The sequence below is a fragment of the Oreochromis aureus genome, linkage group 16 (assembly GCF_013358895.1).
Source record: "Oreochromis aureus strain Israel breed Guangdong linkage group 16, ZZ_aureus, whole genome shotgun sequence".
NCBI classification, from domain to species: Eukaryota; Metazoa; Chordata; class Actinopteri; order Cichliformes; family Cichlidae; genus Oreochromis; species Oreochromis aureus.
In genome coordinates, this window is record NC_052957.1 from 19,067,701 (window position 1) to 19,087,185 (window position 19,485).

General features: G+C 37.6%; 2 protein-coding genes across 2 annotated transcripts; both read left to right on the forward strand.

The window, feature by feature from the left end:
- Positions 1-7,200: 7,200 nt before the first annotated feature.
- On the forward strand, positions 7,201-14,403 carry LOC116320569. The gene is made up of 7 exons (XM_039599716.1): positions 7,201-7,362; positions 7,711-7,797; positions 9,476-9,835; positions 10,361-10,717; positions 11,431-11,566; positions 11,670-11,706; positions 11,898-14,403. Exons 2-7 carry the CDS (start codon positions 7,716-7,718, stop codon positions 12,006-12,008), a joined length of 1,083 nt encoding a protein of 360 aa, XP_039455650.1. The 5' UTR covers positions 7,201-7,362; positions 7,711-7,715; the 3' UTR covers positions 12,009-14,403.
- An 868-nt stretch (positions 14,404-15,271) lies between these two features.
- On the forward strand, positions 15,272-18,311 carry LOC120433414. Its single transcript, XM_039599571.1, has 6 exons — positions 15,272-15,410; positions 15,770-15,856; positions 16,109-16,468; positions 17,056-17,182; positions 17,274-17,304; positions 17,714-18,311. Exons 2-6 carry the CDS (start codon positions 15,775-15,777, stop codon positions 17,819-17,821), a joined length of 708 nt encoding a protein of 235 aa, XP_039455505.1. The 5' UTR covers positions 15,272-15,410; positions 15,770-15,774; the 3' UTR covers positions 17,822-18,311.
- The last annotated feature ends 1,174 nt before the right edge of the window (positions 18,312-19,485 follow it).

The window sequence follows — 19,485 nt, forward strand, 5'->3', positions numbered from 1 at the left end:
TAAAATAAATCAACATGCAAGCAGGATGGTGAAAGTAATTCTCTGTCTCACACACAAACACCCAGAATATTGTAAACAAACTGTTTGTTTGTTTGTTTGTTTGTTTTTCATAGTAAGCAAGTTTAGAGGTATTTCAGTCTTCTTAGTTCCACCAGGAAACAAGGTGAAGATGCACGTGTAGCTGCCTTCATCTTTCAGAGCAACATTGGATAACTGGAGAGTTCCATTTTTGTCATTAACATTCCCGATAAATTTAAATCAATCATCACATCCATTGACAAACTGTGGTCCATTTCTGGGTCGGATAGTAATAAAACTGTCATTACCTGTTTTTTCTCCCTCTGCTAGGTAATCTGTGTCAAGTCATCTCTGGTATCAGTGACATGACAGGGTAAAATAGTAGTACCTCCCTAAACTACCGTCATACTTCCACTAATCACCTGGAGAGCTGTAAAGAGATGAAATATTATTAAAGAGACGAACTAGAAAAACCAGAACACTAAAGTACAAATGTCACAGTATGCAGCAGCACACTATGAATTTGCGAAGAGGACCCAAAATGCAGACGACCTGACAAAGACCAAATGAGAAAACACTGACTAAATACACACAGGGGGCTATTGAGGAAAGTGGGAACACATGAGGAAACAGCTGACACACAAGACAAGCAGACATGAAACACATAAAGGACAAAGGAGACTTAACACAGGGGTTGAAAACACAAGAGAATCTAATAAAAGAACTTGTGAATCATTCGCGGGATTTGTGGAGTGTTTTGATAGTGAGAGATAGCAAACCACTGATCGTTCTATTGAGAGAAACGGAGCCAGGGAGGAAAATGGGAGGTTTTGTGGTGTGTGGGAGTATTTTGAGTTGATTTTGGTCAATTTATTTTATCTGAAGAAATGAAAAACATGTCCAAAATGATCTTTTCATAACGTAAATATCATTACAGTATATGACTTCAGAAACACTTCCATTTGAATTAAAGCTAATAAAAAAATGTATTTTACAGTATACGTAAATTAAATTGCTGCACATTTTAGAAAATCATTTTGTTTATTCTTTTTAGGTGATAGTCTGTAGGACCCAGGAAGACCGTATACCTGCATATCTACCAACTTGCAGTGCAGTTTCTGCACTCCAGCCTCTTCTGTTCCATGCAAGAGGATTTTCTCTAAGGCGGGAGAAATTATCTCCAAGAAAAGAAACAGACTCAGCCATCACACAGTAAAACAAATTCTCTTGTTAAATAAAAATGAAAAAAGGGCTACCTTAAATGGATCATGTTTTTACTTTGCAAGTTCATGAGTAGGGGTGGGTTTTGATTATCGATTTTCTGATTACAATCGATTCTAAATTGAATAAAGTGATATTGATTCATTAAAATCCTGAATCGATTTGTAAATATAAATCTATTTTGCCTGAAACGCCAGAATCTCAGGTTAAACCTCACAAAATTTCGTCAAACACCAAACAGCTAAAACAGTAAATGAGAGCACGTTTACGGATTCTGCATGCGTCGGGTCCGCGCTATGTGTTTACGTTTTTTTTCCCCTAGATTCTGCAGCTGCAGGTTTCATCACTCTCCAAACAAAATTGACTGAATCTCCAGCAAAAGAAGATCCAAACTACACTTCACATTTCGCTTAAGATAAACATCATCATGAATTCCCTCTTACCTTTTCTGTTTTGCTTCCAACACGCTAAAATCACACTTCATGCACAGCTCTCTCTCTCTCTCAGTGTACTTCAAGAACAGTTTCCCAGCTACAAATCTCTGTTTTCTGCATTTTTCGCTTGCTTATTACCCACCGGTCTACCGTTACGTACTGACTTCCGACAAGGAAGTCTCATTTCTGCTGTTCAATACTGAAGAAATGTAAACTTTTTACAATCATGCAAAATTGCAAAATGCTTAGCTGTGTCTCTAATTAAACCTCTGTAACTTTGCTCTCCTTTACTTCAGCAGCATCAGGTAATGTTCACATGTTGATTCATGGTTTTCTTCTTTTTTTTGTTCTACTGCAGAATATTTTTTAAGGAGGTTTCTTTGCTATGAAAAGCCAGGCCATGTTTTTCTGTGTTTTATTCTGAGTTACTTTGAAACAAAGGCATCTGCTGTGATGTTTACATCTCTGATGAAGTCTCACAGTGCCAGCTTTCTTTTTATAGATATAAAAATATGGATATATACTGATAAATGATCAGAATTATAATATTTCTGACTGTCTGAGGGAAAACTTTCCCGATTCAAATCGAATTGAATCGAATCGTGGATTGAATCAAAATGATTCTAGAAATCAGTGATGATACCCAGCCCTACTCAGCCCCCTAAGCATTTTCCCTTTCCAGTTCACAATCAATCCTATCCCCAGGTCAAAAATATGTATAGGAAAATTGGCCTAATATAATATTTTTTTTATAAACATACCTGTCCAGCTGTCAAGTGATTAATTGCATAAGTACATGGAGTCAGGACCTCACAGTAGAAGCATACTCCATAATGTGGTGTACATTATCATATGTATATTATATATATTTCTCACTTATTGTATTTACCAACATCAAGAAGTCATAAGCAAAGAAAGACCACACCATGGTGAATGTTTAAATAGGGAAAGTTTATTGATCAAAATGTATTAAGCAAATAAGCATAACCATTTAAAAAAACAAAAAAACAATTACATGTTCAAAGCAACGCAACGGTGGCCCAATATCAGAGAGAACTCCACTCTGTAGAGGGAGCAGTGATAATGAAGCTGTCTGTTTTATTTTGTAGATTCAAGCTGCTCTTCATAATTTTCGCCACCAGATGTCACCAGAGAGGACTGTGTTGAAAAGCTTCGAGTAATGAACCGTTTTCCAATACAAGCTTCAGTGCTTCAGAAAGCTTCATTTGGCCATCACTACCTCTTAAGGTGACGGACCTGCTGTGTCCCAATCCAGCGACAGCACACTCCGGAGTACGCATTTTGAGACCTATTACGTCACAGCGACGCGACGACGGCTGTCCCAATCCGAAGTGTACTCCAATAAATGCGTACTCCAAATGCGCCGTCAATTTCCCGAAATTTGAAGTGTGGTCCGTGTCGTGACAGTCCGGTGTACACTTCGTGGTCCCGTATATCCCACAATTCATACCGCGGCGGTGGGTGTGGATAATTTCGCCGAAAAATACGGCAGACGGTTGGGGCGGGGCGGCCGAAGAGTAAACTTTAAAAAGCAATTACTGAACATTATGTCACTTATTTATGTGCGAATGTTTAATAATGAAGAACTTTAAAACATTACTTTTGGCCACATGTCGGCAAAGTTATGTGACATTAGTGATGTTAGTACTAACTTGGTTTTAAAGCCTTTACTTGAAAATATACGCCGTTCAATAGTTGACCTTAATCTTACAGAGAATGTGATGATTTTATGGATAATTAAAGTCAGTCATATATCCACAAACACAACAAGCTGAAAGTCAGTGATGCTGCTCGGTTTGCAGTCCTGAATATGACGGCACAAGCAGGATTCACTGCACTGTTAATGTTAGCTATGTTATATTGCTGCCTCTGTTCGGTGGTGTGGAGCCAAACGGACTTTAACGTGTGTTTGAACGAGCTGACGGTTCACTCGTTAAGCTGAAAGAAAGATGCTTTAATCACAGGAGTCACACATGTGTCCACTGGACCATCTGGGAACTCTTCTTGTTTAGCACTCATAATAACACAAACACTAAATCCTCCTTCTCTTGTGCTGTTTTGTAGCAGTGTGTACACCTGAGACTGTCACCTGTCTGTCTGTCCTGCACTCTCTCTCTGTTTCTTTCTCTCTGATTGTGGAATAAAAGTATGAACATGTATTTATAAGTTACACTTGTGTTTGAATCCTGCAGCTTATCACACATTTGATTTCCATGTGTGACAACTGCAAGTGTCCAGAGTGAGGACAGACTGAGGGACCCACTGCTGCACATCATCTGTGAGGCTTTGCACCCCTGATGATCCACCAGGACAAACTCAGCAGTGTGTGAGGAAGAGGAGGAGGAAGAGCCAGCAGCAGCTGACAGATGGAGAGAATAGACAGACTGTTCCCTGTTTGTGAAGGACTGCTAGAAAAGTTTAAAATAACTAATTGTCTGTCCTGAATCAATTTTATTGGGTAATGTTCAAATAATTTTATCATTCAAGTGTTTTCAGTGTGGGAGAAAGTACTCAGGGCCTTCAAGTTACACACTGTGAAAGGCAGTAATAAGTTTAGTATTCAGAAACCTAAAGTATGTATCAGCAGCAGAATGGAGCTAAAAATAAATGTCCGTGTTTGTTTCACTTCTATGAAGCTTAGAGTATTTTGGATTAGTAGTACTGCTGTGTTTGTTGCATCATATTGCTGTAATTGTTTATATGCTTTATATATTCTGAGGTAAGTTGATCTATAGTGTTACATCATATTCTATAAGGATGTTATGTGTTTGTATACTTTCTGCCCAGTTTGACCCATTTAGCAGAAGTCAGCCTGTTTAAGGCTCTGATATCTATTCTGTATGACCAGGGCTGGACTGGGACAAAAAATGGCCCGGGCATTTTCACTAGAAACTGGCTCACCAGGTATTATAGGGAAAGCCATAAAGCCTCTGAGCCTCTGAATGAAACAAACGCTGTGACAGTGATGTACACTGTCTTGTTGGTATATGTATGATTTCTATACATTTTACGTCATACTAAAAACTTTGGTTGTAAGATTTAGATAATTATTTATTAAAAGCGAGACATTTTAAATGAGAATAAGTAAGAAATGTATTTCTTTGTGCCTCCCTTTCCCTGTTAATGCCCTACCTGGCCCCCTGGCAAAACTTTCCTAGACCCGCCCCTGCACCGTTACCAGCTGTCATTTACTCAGAAAAGGATCCTGGTGTTATTTGTCTCTCAGAAACAGTTCATAACTTCCCTTCAACTCATCCATGTCACCTAAAAGGTAAACCTGTTTCTCCATCACCTGTTCAGCTCTGATGATTCAGTAAGGACATCTCCTGGTTTCATCTTCATGTTTCCCTCTCACCACATATCCAAACCGACATCATGACCAGCAGCTTTACAGCTGTGGCTCCAGCAAACATCAGCTGATACTAGAAATTAATATTAAATAAATTCTAACAACAGCTGATCATTGATCAGTTTCATGATTGAAGTAGCAACAGGAGAGGGAGGGGGAGAGAATGAGAGAAGAAGCAGCAGCTGTGCAGCGTAAAGACACAGAATAACTCCAGCTTTGTGTCGTTTTCCATTGTAGTTGAAGTACGGGACAAACTGTGTTCCTTCTCAGCTCAATACGAAATGCGTAATATTTTCTCTAAATACAGGACGATTCCGTTTTTACGGGATGGTTGGCAACTTTAGTCTCATGAGCAACATTAGCTAAATGTTATTTACTAACTAATCTTAAAATGACTGTTCAGTACAGAAATGAAGCCCAATAATCATGTTTTACAGTCCTGTGGTCTCAGCCTCAGATACTCATCAAATCGAACAAAGCTCATGTAAAAACAAACAAACAAATGAACAAAAGATTTTCTCCTTCATTTCTGTCAAACAATCCTGTATGAAACGTTTCCAGCAGTTGGTGTCATGGTTGCTAGGCAACCTGAGCAGCGCGACGTAGGCTAGACCATCCCATTTCACGAGCCTCGTACTTCCGGCCTTAACGGTCTTTGAGTATGCGGCCCTTTGTGGACCGTTAAGGCTGCGTACTTTAAGACTACAGACCCTGAATTGGGAAGCAGCCTATGGTGCTGCTCAAGACAAGGGTGTATAATAAACGGAAGGTCCCACCACCAAGGTACCCCAGTCACATCCACGTCCGGCCTTCTGCATCTGAATCAAAGAAAGAAAAGTTATAATGTATTCCATCAAAAACCTAAATGCACCCTCTGTTGTGAGCCCAACTGCAAAACACAAACAAAAGTATACAAATCAAACAGTCAGAAACCAAATATACAAACAAAGTAAATGAAACATTTAACTTAGAGCAGACGGCGTCACAGAGTCACATCAAATCGTCATACATCCGACTGCTGTAATTAGATGATTAAGTCCATTAACATGCACAGGAGCAGGCTTTCAAGTTGGCTCAACACTTTTCTAAAATGTTCACTTCTAGTGAAATGATAAACAACACAGAAAGGAAAGGCAACAAAAAAAAAAAGAAACCTAAAAGAAAAGGCGAGGCACTTCTGTTAATGTATCCTGGAAAGGCAGTAGCAGCCCCGCTATAAGGGTATCGGCTGCCCTCTGAGGCCCACACTTCCTGCAATGCATCATACAATTAGTATTTACAGACAAAGACAATAGAAAGATCGTGGCAGAGTTACGTACCAATCAAACGGGGTCGCTGTTAACAAAGTGGCCCAGAGGAGGCTTCTGCAGCTACAACCTATCCGGGATTAACGACTGTTAATGACTGGACTGTGACAATGGTTCCTTTCTTTTTTAGCCATTCTGCTGTTAAATTTGCTCCTGTGTTTCAGACAACTGTCCTGTTGTATGACCCAGTTTAGCTTTCACTGTAAAGCAAATTGTACAGTCTCCTGCATTTTTACGGAAATCCACTACTTTGATAGCTGCTAGCTGTCCTGCATGTTTTCCACTTTCTCATTGTAGCAAGCTGAGCTTTAAACTGTTCAGAAATAGCCTTATAACCCTTTCCTGATTGATGGGCAACAGCACTTGGTTTGTATCTAGATCTGCTAAAGAGCAGCTTATTAGTTTTTTTTTTTAGATTATATTCTGGCACATAAAACCTTAGAAGTAACAGGGGGTGTGCTTACTTTTTTTTTTTTTATAGTGATTGTATATCCCCACATACTTTTTGAAAGATGACTTTTTATAACAAGCTTTGAAAAGGCAAAGTGTCAAGAGAACAGAAGCACTGTGGGGGGAAAAAGCACAGAAAAGTAAAGTAAACCTCAGCTACTTTATGAGATGCTATCTATGGCCTGTTGCTGTGGTATTGGTAAAAGTAGAACAGTGCAATGCTGGGTGGGAAAAATACTACAGTCAGGGTGCACTCTCACAGCATCGCCTCCAACTTCAAAGACCAACCAGCCAACCAAAAGAAAAAAACGGCATGTCACTCACGTGGTCACACACCAAATTCATCTATTTCCTGTTTGCACGCCATTTGTGTGGTATTGTGTAAGCAGCTGGGCAAGGTCTTAATACTATGCATGTATGTCCACTGTGCAGGCACACATGCAAAGAAGCTGTACGCTAAAATTAAGATGATTATTAGATATCAAATTCTCCTGCTTGTGTGACATCAAAGCTGTTAAAGTTGCCGTGCAGAGATAAGGATTAAACAGCATATGACTCAACGGTAAGAAAACAGTATTGCTATTTAGTCTGTACCACCTTTAGGTTTGCACAGGATGTGATTGTTACAATTCTTATGAGCAATTTATTGCATTTTATTACAGTCATAGGGTATTTAAAGGTTACTGTTTTGATACTGCACTTCAGTTTCTTGTAATTATTAAGAAACTGTCAGCTGAAAAGAGCTCGAAAATTTTTCGTGCATTTAAAAATTTTGCTCTTTTGTGTGACCCTGTTTTTTGTTGCTTCTGTGTTCAGGACATCCTTGATATTTACTTTCTGATACTAAGTAAGAATAAAATACCAGTTGCAGATATTTAAATTTCAAATAAATTATCTTTTTTTTTTCAAGCTGGCATGGAAGACTTTTCAAGATATTGGGGAATTGACAGGACCTTGTTTCTTGTATGTTGCATCGTCTGTATATTTTTACAAGCAGGTAAAATTCATTTTATGGCTTTGACAATGAGTATAATGTAATGGAAAAGTTTATTAATTTGAATTTTTTTTCAGTTTTTGCTTTTATACTGGAAGCTACATGGAAAAAATATGAATAGTGCAAAATAAGCTTAATTTTATATCTGGATTATGACTTAAACTTCAGTTCTTTGTTTTGTGGGATGCTGGCTGTATTCTGCAACATGCCCGCCTTTTTACAAAGCTGTGTATTTGGCCCCATCCTTGTACATTTGTCACAAAATACAGTTAAATGATCATTTATATCTCAAGTGAAGTAACCTATCCAGATCTACCTGATATTAAGAAGTAATTCCTCCCTAAAATTAATACCCTGTTGCGCAGCCTTGGCAGCAAGAACTGCGATCAAGCATTTGCAGTAACTTGTAATGCGTCTTTCAGATCACTGTGGACAAAATTTGACCCATGTCTTCATCAGACATTCTTTAAGCATTTTCTTTTAAAGAACAGAAAAGCAGCCTCCGACCATCACACTACCACCACCATGTTTTACTGTAGCTATGATGCTCTTTTCATGAAATGCTGTATCAGGTTTATAGCGCATGTACCGAGGCTTAAACCTTCCAAAAAGACAAACTTCTTTTCTCATCAGCCCACAGATTAATTTCCCAAAAGTTTCATTGATCAACAAGTTTGTTTTTTTTATGTCAAATGTGAAATAAGCCTTTGAGGTTTTGTTTATTGGAAGCTATGTAACTCAATTTTAGGGTGTTTTTTTTTAATTAATAAATGTTGAATCATGAACACTGACCTTAGCTGAGACAAGTGAGACTTGAAATTCTTTAGATGTGGTTTTACACCTCAGAGATCCTGTGTGTTTTTTTTGGTTTTTTTTTTTTTTTTTTTTTTTACCTCCTCATTGAGTTGTCAATGCGCTCTTGGGGTAATTTTGTTAGACTGGCCACTCTTGGGAAGGTTAATGTGTATTTATTTGTGGATACTGGCTCTCACGGTGATTTGCTTGAGTTCCAAAGCCTTAAAAATTACTTCATTACAGTCAGGTAGATTTGGATAGCTTTTTTCTTGAACAAATATAGAATCACTATTTGAAAACTGTATTTTTAAAATGTATTTTGGTTATCTTTATCTAATATTAAAAGTTTTTACTCTGAAGCATACAAAATAATAGGAAGGGGGCAAATAGTTTTTTCACAGCACTGTACATGCATTCAATATTGATAAAGTCAGGAAAAGGATGAAAAAGCAGAGCTGGGATAACGGTGGGCTGCAAAGTGACTTGCAGAGAAACCAGCATCGATAGTCAAGCTGAAGACAATGAAATTATGTACCCTATGGGATGTAACAGTTGAAAGTGTGTAGGAGCATCAGCTGAGCTAACTGATATACCAGGATTAACTTCATTCAGTGGCCTGCTCTGTATGTTCTTCTACTCTTTATGCTCAAAGTTAAAGCTAACCATCTACAGCAACTGTGACGCGCTTTCATAAAAATTAAAATCATGTAAAAACAAAACAAAACAAAACACAACACATTTCCCAAAATGCAGTCCTATTCCCCAAAATACTGATGCTGCAGAATGTAAACACAACCTAAGCTTAGTATACTATAGGATACTATATATGTAATTGAAGTAATGAATAAATGAGGCCTATAAAGGGATTTTTTTTTTGTCTTTCAAGAAGGGAACAGCACTTCCAGGATGGTCGGGAGCACAGTGACCCTGCACTGTAGCAATAACACAATCGGCGACCTCCTTCAACTGACATGGAAAAGAAATGGGACTCTTCTGTTTAGTTTCAGGCCACAGAAAGCCTCAAACAGCGGCTCTGTCACCTTAAGCAGTAATCAGAAAACCTCAGGCAGCAGAATAATAAGGTCTCCTGCAGCTGCCACCCTGAATCTAAACATGTCCACCTTAGAAAGCCAATTGTACCCACTAATCATAGAGAGCGCCCAGAAAAGTCACACAGGAAACTACAATTGTGAAATGACCACAGACTCAGGACTCTTCGAACAGAAATGGGAGCTTGTGATTACAGGTGAGTTTATCAACTTTTGAAGTTTTTAGATTACAAAAACCAACCAACCAAACAGACAAAAAAGTATACCTTACACACCCATCGTGGCTGAATACAGTGTGGGGGCGGGGGGCAGAGGCTGGCTGATGGTGGGGCACAGAAAGCAGAAGAGGTTGGCACCAATGGCATTTTTTTTAGCTTATCCCATTTTATCTTCTTTTTAAAATACACAAGTCCCTGCCCTTTGTTCTAATGATTACACTGGATTAACTTCATTCAGTGGCCTGTTCTGTATGTTCTTCTACTCTTTATGCTCAAACTTAAAGCTAACCATCTACAGTAACTGTGACGCGCTTTCATAAAAATTAAAATCATGTAAAAACAAAACAAAACACATTTCCCAAAATGCAGTCCTATTCCCCAAAATACTGATGCTGCAGAATGTAAATACAACCTAAGCTTAGCATACTATAGGATACTATATATGTAATTGAAGTAATGAATAAATGAGGCCTATAAAGGGATTTTTTTTTGTCTTTCAACAAGGGAACAGCACTTCCAGGATGGTCGGGAGCACAGCGACCCTGCACTGTAGCAATAACACAATCGGCGACCTCCTTCAACTGACATGGAGAAGGGATGGGACTCAACTGTTTAGTTTCAAGCCACAGAAAGCCTCAAACAGCAGGTCTGTCACCTTAAGCAGTAATCAGAAAACCTCAGACAGCAGAATAATAAGGTATCCTGCAGCTGCCACCCTGAATCTGACCATGTCCACCTTAGAAAGCCAATTGTACCCACTAATCATAGAAAGCGCCCAGAAAAATCACACAGGAAACTACACTTGTGAAATGACCACAGACTCGGGATTCTTCGAACAGAAATGGGAGCTTGTGATTACAGGTGAGTTTATCAACTTTTGAAGTTTTAGATTACAAAAATGAACCAAACAAACAAAAAAGCATACCTTACACACCCATCGTGACTGAATACAGTGTGGGGGCGGGGGGCAGAGGCTGGCTGATGGTGGGGCACGGAAAGAAGAAGAGGTTGGCACCAATGGCATTTTTTTGGGGGGGCTTATCCAATTTTTATCTTCTTTTTAAAATACACAAGTCCCTGCCCTTTTGCTCTAAAGATTACTCTGGATTAACTGCAGTTTGTGAGGTTTTATAGGCGGCTGGTGAGAGCACTACTTAAATGCTGTTGTAGGTGGAAGTTGAAAACTCACCCACACACAATAGCGCTGAGCACCTCTGGCTGCACTGACATTTCCTTCATAATTGTGCATCGTACAACAGTAGAAACTTTAAGGTTAGATTGTGTGGCAGCATTATTGCTTTTCCCACTCAAACACAGTATGAACGTAGAAATATAAAACTCCCAAGTTTCAGACTTGACATGAATGACATGAAGCGGTAAAAAAACATTTCGTGAGATGCCTGGGGTCTTTTCAGAGACCATATGAAAGGTGTCAGCACTTCTGACTTCCTTTCTGACAACATAGAGCTAATAATAATAACAAAAAAAGAAGATACTGCTGTTGGATGGAAATGAGCATATCTGAACCAACTGAATTGCAGTGAAATGACTCACTTTTTTATTTTATTTTACAGAGAACGCTGAAGCTGAAAGTCCATTTAAAATCAGCAAAGTTACAACAATTGCAATTATTGTACCTTCGCTATGTTTCCTGATCTTTATATTAACTGCTGTGATCATTCTCAGAGGAGTCTGCAAACGACGTTCACAGTAAGTTTCCTCCAGTCATTCTTTTACATTATTTTATGCCATTGCTATTACAAAAAAGTGTTTCTTTTTTTTCTTTTTCTTTTCTTTTCTTTTTTTTTTTTAGAAGTATCACCCATCCTCCTAGAAGGTTGGTAAGTGCGGTAAGTAGAAAGTCTCTTAGATTTTTTTTCTATTTATACACAATATTGACTTACAAGGTCAAATAGATCTGCCACCTTTTCCAGCTCCACTAGCACAAGGACAGATACCAACTCATACCATAATATCTGCATTCATGTTGTATTTAAGCTTCTTAAATATGATGTTTTGTTCCTCTTTTTTTCTTCTGCAGCGGGAGCCGAGACAACCCACTTATGAAAACCTGGATTTTGAAGGTCGCCAGCAATGTGGACAAATTCAGGTTCACCCTTATAAATACAGGGCGGAATGCCTAGTAAAATAAGGCATACCTCTTTTAAATGATCATCCACTTTAAGCAGCTTTCTCCCTGAATATATTGTAATGAAGAGCACAATCTGTACTTGAAGATGCATTATTTTTTTTTCTCTGGGTAACTGAACACCAGTCAGAATGTGACCTCATCGATTTGTAATCATAAGTTGACAGTTGACAGTACGTACCTGTCAGTTTGTACAGGATGTGTAAATCCTAAGCAAAATAGCTTTTTTGGAGCTCCTAAATGCACTGTTATTCACTCACTGGCTAATGTTGTTTTAAATGAATTCAGTTTTATTTATACAAGTCCAAATCACACCCACATGTCATCTTAGGCTGCTTGTCTAGTAAGCTCAAGACTTTACAGTTTTACAGAGAGAACAAGTGCCCATTCATTATGCTCTCAGTGCTGCAGTTTATCTCTAATGCGAAAGTAAAACTTTAAACTTGACGCATTTGAACATGATAGGGTAGTTAGTGCACTCATCTCTGATGCTGTCTCATGGTTTAATGTAGGAGATGCAGAGAGAACCAGATCAAAGATGAATTTATTTAATTAATTGAAGATTTTCGGTGATAAATAAGACTACACAAACCCTGATCACTGTTTTTGTAGTCTTATTTATCACCATCTGTGTATGCTTTGATTTCATAAATCAGACTTGAAGGCAAATATGTTACAAGTATATTTATTGTTTTCTCATCACCGGGTAAATGCACATAAATTCCCATGACAATGCAAAAAACATAGTTTATGCTGGTGTAAACTCATAAACGATCTACCTTCTGTGATTTTAGTGCGATACGTCTCAACAGGTTACATATATAAAAAATATTCTTTCATCAGAGATTGTATATCACTGTTAAAGCACACTGTAGCAACAACCCCAAAAAGTTGGGACACTGTGTAAAATAAAAACAGTATTCAATTATTTTGCCTGTATCTGTGATGGTAAAGTGTTGCATTAATTAGTGCTTATGGAACTGGCAGCTTGCATCTTTAAAGACGCCTTCAATGCTAGCCAGGTTAAAGGAAATTCAACTTTATGACACTGCAGACTCTGACTTTAAGCTTTACACAGCTCACTAACGCATTAATGGCACTTTGTACTGCACTCATTTTGACTGCATTCTGAAGAGGAGAAACAGAGAGTCAATAAGATGGTACTAAGGTCACATTTAAAGACTCTGCATGACTCAGTGGAACATATCTCACATACTTCCCTTGTCTGTGGTCACTGGTGTGAAGTGGCGTAGATGCTTAAAAAAACAAAACAACCACAACTCACAACAGTGTTCTTTTTTTTAGGTCAAGAAACTGTTTAATTCCAGGCACAGATGTAGGGGGTAATTTCCTGTGAAATTATTTTTCCAATCGTTTAAGAAATGCAACAATAAAATCTAAAAGTGCAAATAGCGCACTGCTAATGCAAGTAGCTTACTCAGTTCATCAGCTGGCAAAGTGAATGAAGAGAAAACTTAAAATTCATGATGAGGGCATTTTAAAAGAGAAGTGCAGTGCTTAAAAAATGCTTCAAAAGACACTAACAGTACACATGAGCCAAGTTTAAACTCAGCAAAGTCCTACTGGGTAGAGCTGCCCACACTGGCAGTCCACACCTCTAATTTTAAAAAGGCTGCAATAAAAATAAGAATAGATAAGTCCTAAAGAAGAAAAAACATCTCGCTCATCCATATTAGGTTAACTGGGGATTCAAAATTGCCCAAAGGTGTACATGTGAGTGTGAATAGCTGTCTGTCTCTATGTACTGTCTCTGCAGAAGACATTGTTGAACCCCTCCCCCCACAGCCCAACCTGATTTGAATAAGCAGTTGACACATTGCTCCAGTGTTGTTGTTGTTGTTGTTTTGAATATGTATCATTTCATGTGTAGCACCTGTGCTTGTCAGTATAAATGGCTCTGTAGAGACTACATTGATCAGGCATAACATTATGACCACCTGCCTAATATCATGTCTGCCTCTTTTTCTGCTATAACAGTAAACAATTCCAATGCACTGTGTATTCTGAAACCTTTTTATGTGAACCAGTCTTACCTTTTTTTTGGCACTTTGAGCAACAGTAAGTTATCTGTTGGATCAAAACATGTGGGCCAGGCTTTGCTTCTCACATGTAAAATGGTCTGTATTTGTATAGCGCTTTAATGTTCATTTGACCCCTAATATATCCCACTCAGTAAGACGTGACATGATGATCAGCGTTATTAACGCCACCTGTTAGTGGTCATAATGTTATACCTGATTGGTGTACAGTTACATTACAATCAAAGCCATAACTTTTGGAAACTGAATGACTATTTTGTACAGATTACGTCTTTTGCAGGCACAACTGTGTATACAGAAAAATAGAATGTGAGTGTTGAGTGTATAAAACAATGAAATAAAAGGAAATAAAAAAGAATAAGAAAATGCTTCTTCATTCAAAATCAAATTAACACAAGGGGAAAAGTCACTTACTCAATGCATTTGGTCCCTGCTGTGCCTCTGACTCAGTCCTCATGTCTGGATCAATCATTCCTGATCAATCATGTGTCAACCTAACTTCTTAAATACTCCCAGTTAGAGGCATAGTAGGGTGCGCCACAACGTTGTAGATTTCCCATAGACACTTTGGGAAAATGAAACCTATTTTGTTCATCTATGACAGAAAATCCTTAATATAGACAATTGTGTATGGTATGCTCATTGTGATTTGTGGTTGATAAATTGTTAGCCAGTGAGTGCGCAGTTTCGCAGTTGTTATTTGTCACATCTTTTTTTTTTTTAAACCAACATTGTAATTGTGGAAACATTTATTTTGAGGCTTGAGAACGGACATCATTAGCCTGCGGGTGATGTCACAGAAGCTACGCCAATCTTTAATATCATATATGGGAACAGATCTCGGTGACTTCATAGCTGGTTATGGCCATAGATGGAGTAAATACATCTTTAGAACATCAGAAATCAATAATTTGCAATTCAGGTAATGGGAAATTCTTATATTATTTCTCTTTTTCAAAGATTTAGAGTTATCATGAATTGTTTTAAAGTTAGCAGACATCTAAAGTGCAAATAACTGTTAAAAAAAATAGATATAACTTTTAGTTTACTCAGTGGTCATTCATTGTCAGCGTCGCTGTCAATGAATATCACCCCCACAACATCCAGCCAATCAAGAAAAGCGAATTACTCACGTGGCCAGCGACCAAAGTCATTCACTTCCTGTATGGAAACCATTCTAATGTAAGTACTTGGGCAAGGCTGAATCTTTTGCATACACGCTATAGCTGGTCTACTGTATAATTACGATGATTATTATATATACACTTTACTTATTTTTGTGGCCTAAAACGTGTTAAAGGTCTGGTATAGAGATAAGGACCAAACAGCATATGACTCAATACTGGTAAGAAAATGTTGCTATTTCTGTTGTTACTGCATTAGGTTTACACAGGATGTGATCTTTCTTACTGGAATTATAGGTTATCTGTTTGCAATGAGACATATTTAAATTCTTCTACTGTTCTTCAGTTTCGTGTAATTATAACCCTGAAGGTGAAAAGTCTTCACATGCTTAGAAGTTTTGTTATGGTATGTTTTGCGCTAAAGCGTTTATTGCGTTGTTGCTGATTCACTGTACAAGACATTCTTGATAATCACATGTATTACATGAATCTCAGTGTACAAATATCTACAATTCATCTGTTATATTATAAGGTGGCTACTTTTAAAATGTTATGTTTCTAAATGAATCTTTCTTTCAAGTGGGGATGGAAAACCTTTCAAGATATCTGGACATCAATCGGACCTTGACTCTAATATGTTGCTTCTCCTGTATTTTCTTGCAAGCAGGTATTAGCAATTTCTGTGACGATGATTATAAGTTATGTTTCTCTTTCTAATTAAGAGGTTTATTGTAAAAAAACAAAACAAAAAACAACAATAACCATAAAAACAATAAAAAAAGAAGACACTTTGGAGGATGTTGTAGCTTATTGTTAGTTAACTTGCTTGTTTAGTTCAGTCAGTGCAGCTTAACTCCAATACAAAATTCTGTGGATGCGATCTTTATTTCCACAGTGTTTATTTTTTTATCCCCTTCAGAAGGGAGCAGCACTTCCTGGATGGTCGGGAGCAGAGTGACCCTGCACTGTAGCAATAACTCAATCAGTGACCTCCTTCAACTAACATGGAGAAGGAATGGGACTCTTCTGTTTAGTTTCAAGCCACAGAAAGCCTCAAACAGCAGCTCTGTCACCTTAAGCAGTAATCAGAAAACATCAGACAGCAGAATTAGAAGGTCTCCTGAAGCTGCCACCCTGAATCTAATTATGTCCACATTGGAAAGCCAAATGTACGCACTAATTATAGAGAGAGCCCAGAAAAGTCACACAGGAAATTACACTTGTGAAACAACCACAGACTTTGGAGTCTTTGAACAGGAATGGGAGCTCGTCATTACAGGTGAGTTTATCAATTTTTGAAGTTTTCAGATTACAAAAAACAAAACAAAACAAAATATTACTTACACATTTATCATAACTGAATGTGGGGATGGGTAGGCCCCATAAACAGGAAAAGGCTGGAAACAATGGAACTTTCCATACATAGAGCTTATCTCTCACCTGCTCTCTCTCTCTCTTTCTCATTGTTTCTTTGATATCAAAGATAAGTCTATCTAAAAAATATTCCATGTGATTATCAAAAGTTAAGCTTTCAGAGCAGGCTGGGGAGTTTCCCTTAATATACTCTTCTACCTCTGTATGAACACCTGAACACTTTTGGTTACAGTGGCTTTGTTACTATACAAAGCCACTGTACAGAGCAGAGACACTATGGTTTGATTGTTTGGTAACATGTATCGCTCTCCCCACTGAAACCTTACATGAGTACTTCTTAAATGCAAAGCTCCCAAGTTTCAGACTTTGACATGAAGCACAATTAGAACAAGTTATATTTTATAAGAGCCATTTTATAAGTGCTTTTACATTTAAGCGAAATTAACTGAGTATTAAAACTGCAGTGAAATGAGTTCCTTTATTATTTTACAGAGGAAGCTGAAGCTGGAAATCCATTGAAAATCCATATTGCCACAATTATTGTACCTTGTGTGTGTTTCCTGATCTTTATAATTAGTGCTTTGACCTTTCTGAGACAAGTCTGCAAAAAACAGCCAGAGTAAGTTGGCTCCAGTCATTCTTTTACAAAATGTAATGCTAATCGCATGACACTGAAACAAACTCTTTCATTTTATTTTTTTTTTTCATAGAAATATCACCCAGCCTCCGACTGTGACATCGGTAAATAGAATAATTTTTGTACTTTCTGCTGAGAAGTTAGATTGTCTTTGTAGACAGTTTGCAGATATATATTTGAAAGATCAAGCAGATCTGCCATCCTCTCCACTTTCGACAATACTGAACATCTGGATATGCAGCTAAACTCTGTCAAAACTGTTTCAGCTCCACAAGCACAAGGACAGATATAGAAAATCAGTACCACCACATACGATATACCTATTTATGTTAAATTTACTGTTAACTGTTTTGCATTTAATTTAGTTACATTTTAGCGGGATTTTTAACTTTTCAAGTTATTTTGATCTGCAAGACAGTATGTTTATCATTGAGCTACATTGTTTTACATGTTTTGCTCTGCTGTAACACATTTTGTCTTATTATGATTCCTTTTGTTCCCATTTTTTTGCAGCAAGTACATATTTATGAAAACCCCCTGGAACTCGAAGCTCGCCGACAACGTTTCCAAATCCAGGTTCTCCCCTACGCAAAGAGGACTGAGCATAAGAATCACACATAGTAAATAAAATAAATAAAATAAAAATGAAAAAAATAAATAAATAATCAAGATATACTTGTACTGTAATGAAGAGCACATTGTGTACTTAAACCTCCATTAAATTTGTTTTTCTTGCTGACTGGACACTTGCCATAATGCGACCTCATCAATGTGTTATCAGAAATACGTTCACACATCTGTTTACAAATCTCTGTAAATTAAACAGCAGGTAAACTGGAGCAGGAACCTGCACTTTCTCTTCTAAATGCACTGTCCTTTACTCACTGGCTAATGTTGTAGTTTTACAATCACAATCTACATTTTGTCATTTTAGGCTGCTTGCTTAATAATTTCAAGACTTCGCAACTTTATAAAGAATAAACAAACAATTTAATCAAGCAATTGGCAGCAATGAGAAGAAGAAATGACATCTTACAGAACAAGATTCAGGTTCTGTGTATGTCTTTTTTAAAAGCTGAGAAGCCAAAACAGTTTCTCAGCGTTTATTTTCACTGGAAATAGAAACAATGGGCGTTAAAAATTTCCTCTGCTGAGGAAACTGTGGAGTCAGGTGTTAACGTCCAGACTTAGACATACAGTTACATGCAAAAATAATAGCAGTGTGTTTAAAACAACAGAGCAAAAGTTCCATGCTCCTAATAGCATTTATATCATGTATAAAAGGACAATAGGAGCCATGCACATTAAATTCCAAATGAAAACATGAACAATTTTTTTCTTTTCTCTCCCCCCCCCCTTTTTTTTTTTTTTTTTACTGAAAACGAAGAAAACAAATATTAGGTTGTTAAAAAATAGCAGTGTCTGTATTTTTATTTAGCAGCATGCCTGTCATGCCTGTTAAGTCTGTTGGTTTTCCATTACTCTGCTACACCTAGTCATGAATTTGTTCCCATGTTATATCACAATTTCTGCCAAAATCAGTACTTAAACACATTAGTAATGTTAGACTGCTATTATTTTGCACGTAACTGTAAATAGCCTACTTACAATGTGTCTTTTTTTCTCTTCTTAATAAAAAAGCATTTAACATTTTCAAATATCATATTTGTCTCCTCCCTTACTGAAAAATGTAGGTATTAGAACACTACATATATTGCCCTTCGAGGTCATTGAATTCAGATATTCCAATCACTTCCACGGCTATTGGTGTTTAAAATCAACCACCTAAGCATTCAAAGTGGAATGGATTTCCAGTATTACATGGTGGTCTTTTCCTGTTTCATATCTTAGTTAGGCTATGCCCTCTTGATAATTCCACGCTGGTGGAAACCCAAACAAAACGCGCATCAAGAGGCTCTAATGCCTGTGTCTCAATCTCGCGGCCCATGTCACCTCTACTTGCGGCCTGCATAATGACGTGAAGAAATATGTTTTTTAAAGTATTATTCAAAAAAAAAAAATTAATATGAAGGCAATAGGCAAAGTGTTACAGGCATAGTATGAAGCATGTAAATATAATAATAACCACTTCAGCCAAAAAGAGTGCCTGACGAGCCCAGTTGTAAGTAAGCTATTAAAACTCGACTGTACACTGTGTTCGTGTTTTTCTCCGAAACAATAAGTTCAGTTGGAGCAGCCGTTCAATGTCTCTCTCTGGTTCTTGCTAGCGAAGTTGACCCAGACAACAAAGTAAAGCTAGTTTTCAGCTACAAGCCCGACACGAG